Source organism: Seriola lalandi, unplaced genomic scaffold, assembly GCF_002814215.2.
Source record: "Seriola lalandi dorsalis isolate HSWRI2012SDOR001 ecotype SW California unplaced genomic scaffold, Sedor1 jcf7180002054847, whole genome shotgun sequence".
Lineage (NCBI taxonomy): Eukaryota > Metazoa > Chordata > Actinopteri > Carangiformes > Carangidae > Seriola > Seriola lalandi.
In genome coordinates, this window is record NW_019525400.1 from 217,879 (window position 1) to 221,899 (window position 4,021).

The following is a 4,021-nucleotide window of genomic DNA, read 5'->3' on the forward strand; positions in this document are numbered from 1 at the left end:
ATAAGACAATCAAACACCAAGTGATTCTGAGACAATAACCCCGCCTCCGTGTGTTCTGTGTATCCGTCCCAGCAGCTGCAGACGCCGCTCACTGTAATACAGCTGTAATGGATTCCAGCCGTGACCCAGTTGAAACAGAGGAAAAGTCAGAAACACACAGTTTCAGTTTCACCAGTGTGCTGAGTGTTTACAGGGAGGCGGGGCCACGCTCTCCGTGGTCGACCTCCTCCGAGAGTCAGGACGTCTGAGGTGTCGCACTGTTTCCACTGAAGTCACTGACGCTATATTATTATTTATTTAAGATAAAATATCATTATTATCTTTATTAGTAATTAACAGTTTGGAAACTGACGATCAATCAGAAGAAGTTTCTATCAGCTTCTTTATTTACTGTGACTTTGGGATGGATGGATGAATGAATGGATGGATGGATGAATAGATGGATGGATGTATAGATAGATGGATGGATGAATGGATGGATGGATGGATGGATGGATGAATGGATGAATGGATGGATGAATAGATGGTGAGTAGGAAGGGGAATTCTTGTGTTGCAGCAGCTGAGCAGAAAATAAAGGAATAATAAAATAAAACCTTATGAGAAATAAGCACAATGAATAACAAAATAGAAATAAAATATGTCAATAAATAAATAACAGAATCTATTGTAACTGTTGTTAATTCAAAATGCTTCATGCTACATGCTAAAGCTGCTGTGATCCGTTACGTAGGAAGACACAAACATCTCATGAGTCACACAGCCGCCGTACGAAGGAGGAACATATGAAATATTCATTAATTAATAATCATCATTAATGGTGTAAATCTGCAGCGTGAGACTTTACATTCACCGTGTTTCCTGAGATCATTCACTGCGTCACCTGCTGAGCTGGGACGTCCCTGCCGACGTCCTCATGCTTTCATAGAGTGTGGGAACTAATCAGAGCGGAGCATTAGACTGAGTTTGGCGGGAACTCCCCGGAGTGACGGCTTTCCCACATCGTTCACAACGACTCTGCCCCTTTAACTGAGTCTGCAGCTGCCAGACTGATGCAGACTTACATAAGTGGAGCCGCCCGTGAACACACTGTCGGGGGTTGTCAGGTGCAGGAGGGAGGGGGAGACAGTGTGCACTGTAAGTGTCTGAAGATTCACCTGAGATCAGGAAGTTAAACATGGAGGAATCCTGCAGGAGCTGAGAGACGGAGCAGAGCAGCAGCTGAATCTGAATCTGTGTCATTATCTGTAATTAATGAATAATGAAATACGAGGCTCAGTAATGAAGAAGGATTCAACGCTGTGAAGGAAGCTGTGTGTCAGAAAACTGATCCAAACTGTTTCACCATGAGACAAGTGATGAAGACCATGTGATGAATCAAAACACACACATGTGACGATGAGGATAAATAGAGATGAGACTGGAGAAGACAATGAAATGAAATGAAGCATCGGATGATAACAGTAGAAAAATGAAAATCCTAGTGGACGATTAAAGTAAAAGATTAGTAATAACAAGGTGAGAAAAGGAGAAACGCGACAATGGGATTCAATTCTTATGTAATTATATGTATTAAAGCTCCTCCAGTGTAAAGGTGTGTGTCCATGTGTAGTGTGATTCTATATTAATACTGTGAAAGTATCAAAGCCTCAGTCCACAGAGAAATGCACACAGCCTGTATTCAGAAACTGAGCCTTAAAACCAGCCGTCAGGACTTCTGGAACTTTGTGATGTCACAACAAAGCAGTCACCAAGCCCCGCCCACCTGGACCCACCATCCAGACCTTGCAGGATTTGGTTTCTATGAGTGTTTTTACCTGAAATCTGCTATATTTTTATTGGATCACTCAGAAAACAGTCAGCCAATCAGAGGAGAGGGTCAGAGCCTCCTCTCTTCTGATTGGCTCACAGACCTGTTGTTACTAGAGCTCCAGAGAGAAGCCTGAGAGAGGAGATGTAGATCTACACTGAGATGGTTTTTATATCTTCTGATGGATCAACACTTCAAATAAAACACAGAAGAAGAAGAATATATAACATGCTTTGTTGTGACATCACAAAGTTCCAGAAGTCCTGGCGGCTGGTTTTAAGGCTCAGCTTGGATTGATGGATTGAACATATGGAGCTTTAAAAACTGAAGTTTTGATTAAACACGAGAAAATTTGAAGTTAAAGATTCATTAGAAGAAGACAGTAGAAAATGGTGAAACTAAATCAGAGTGAAGAAACAGAACAAAACAATGAGTAAAGATGAAGTGAGGTCATGAATCCTGAGACTACAGAGTTTGTAGAAAGGCTGAGTCACTGTATTGATCAGGGTCTCAAGCCCCCACAGAATATGTTGATTCTGTTCTGTGGAGCAGTGAGAGGATCATTAATTAACCCGATCAACTGATCAGCGTGTTGTTTGTTGTTATGGAGACGGACGCTGTGTCTCGTGTTGTTTCTGAGCTGACCGTCTCTCTGCTGTTTGACTCACATCTCTTCGTCTTCTCAGCAACTTCTGTCGGAGGTGTTTGATTTAAAGAGAACGGGCGGTTCGAGGGGGGAAACCTCTTGACTCGACCCTGAGCTGCACAGACAGGTTGATATCAGGGAGGAAAATGTGGATGACAGGAACTTCTCCTCCAGCAGAGAAGCTGTCAGACGGCAGACAGAGAGTGGGAGAGATGAAGGCTGGAGGGGAGTCGGATGAGACATGAGACGCAGAACAACAGGAAACATGAAACGGAGGCAGAGAAGACGACGTCAGATGAGATGAGACCGAATGAGATGAAGAGAGAAAATCATTTGTTTACATGATGACAGGAAACAAGTGGGTGGATGTTTGAAGGTGAAAATAAAGTTTTCGTCCAAATGTGAAAAGAAAATTTCAAGTGGCTATTTGTAAGTTTTGTCTGCCGGGGGGCAGGTGGCGTCGATCGTCACTTCACAACAGCCTCAGCCAATCGTTGTGTTTCCCAGACCAGAGGCCGCTTTTGGAAAGTGACGAGACGGGCCGAGGCTAGCTGGTTAGCATGCTAACTTGTGTTTGTGTCCACCTCTGGAGACAGCTGCTGGTGAGTGAAGGCAGGAAGTAAACAGATGCTAATGCTAACGTTAGCTATGTAGCAATAACAAAACGTACAAATAGGAGATCAGGCGTGTTGAGTCATTGATCCAGTTTAAAACATACTCGTATAAAGAAGCTTTTATTTCTTGATTTCAAGGCTTTTATCCTCGGTTTCTACTTTTGGTTTTATTTTCTTTTGTCTGATTAATTGATTTGATTGTTTTAACACATGTATTTGTAAATCTCCCTGTTCGACTGACACTCTGCTTTCTTTCTTCTCTGTCTTTTATTGCTTTGTTTTGTTTTGATGATTGTGATTTGTAACTGTGTTTTTGAAAACTGTTGTATAAATAAAGTTTTCATTATTATTATTATTATTATTAAATAGCTCCTATAAAGGACAGGACTTCTGGAACTTTGTGATGTCACAACAAGCAGTCACCAAGCCCCGCCCACATGGACCCACCATCCAAACCTTGCAGGAATTGGTTTCTCTGAGTGTTTTTACCTGAAATCTGCTCAAACTGGCAACCTTCAACCCTACTGCAGGATACATTAGCACCTACTAGCATATCACACTTGAACTTTGGGGATCAGGTTGCATTGTGGGTAATGTAGGCACCAGGTTTTGATTCATTTGCTACAAAACGCATAATGACTTGACCGCCAGCAGGGAGGGACTTTCTAATCATTAGTCCTATCACATCATGGGTAGTTTGAGTGTGTGTGTGTGTGTGTGTGTGTGTGTGTGTGTGTGTGTGTGTGTGTGTGTGTGTGTGTGTGTTCTCACCACGTCCATGATCTGCAGCAGGCTGAAGCTGAAGTGCACGGTCAGGCTGTGGGAGTCGTTGTTGACCGGCCGCTCTAACGGGTTGTAGTTCCTCATCAGCTCCTTGTAGAGGCGCCGCTGGTACACCCCCTGCAGAGAGCCTACACACACACACACACACACACACACACACACACACACAC

The 4,021-nt window shown here is 43.1% G+C and overlaps 1 protein-coding gene across 1 annotated transcript in view; it reads right to left on the bottom strand.

Annotated features, from left to right (window-relative positions):
* The window catches only part of LOC111670253 (neuronal acetylcholine receptor subunit alpha-7-like), a 38,126-nt gene that overhangs the window by 29,380 nt on the left and 4,725 nt on the right, over positions 1-4,021 (bottom strand). Inside the window, exon 2 of the mRNA XM_023426899.2 lies at positions 3,840-3,979. Coding sequence (XP_023282667.1) covers positions 3,840-3,979 — 140 coding nt within the window. The remainder of the gene's footprint in view (positions 1-3,839; positions 3,980-4,021) is intronic.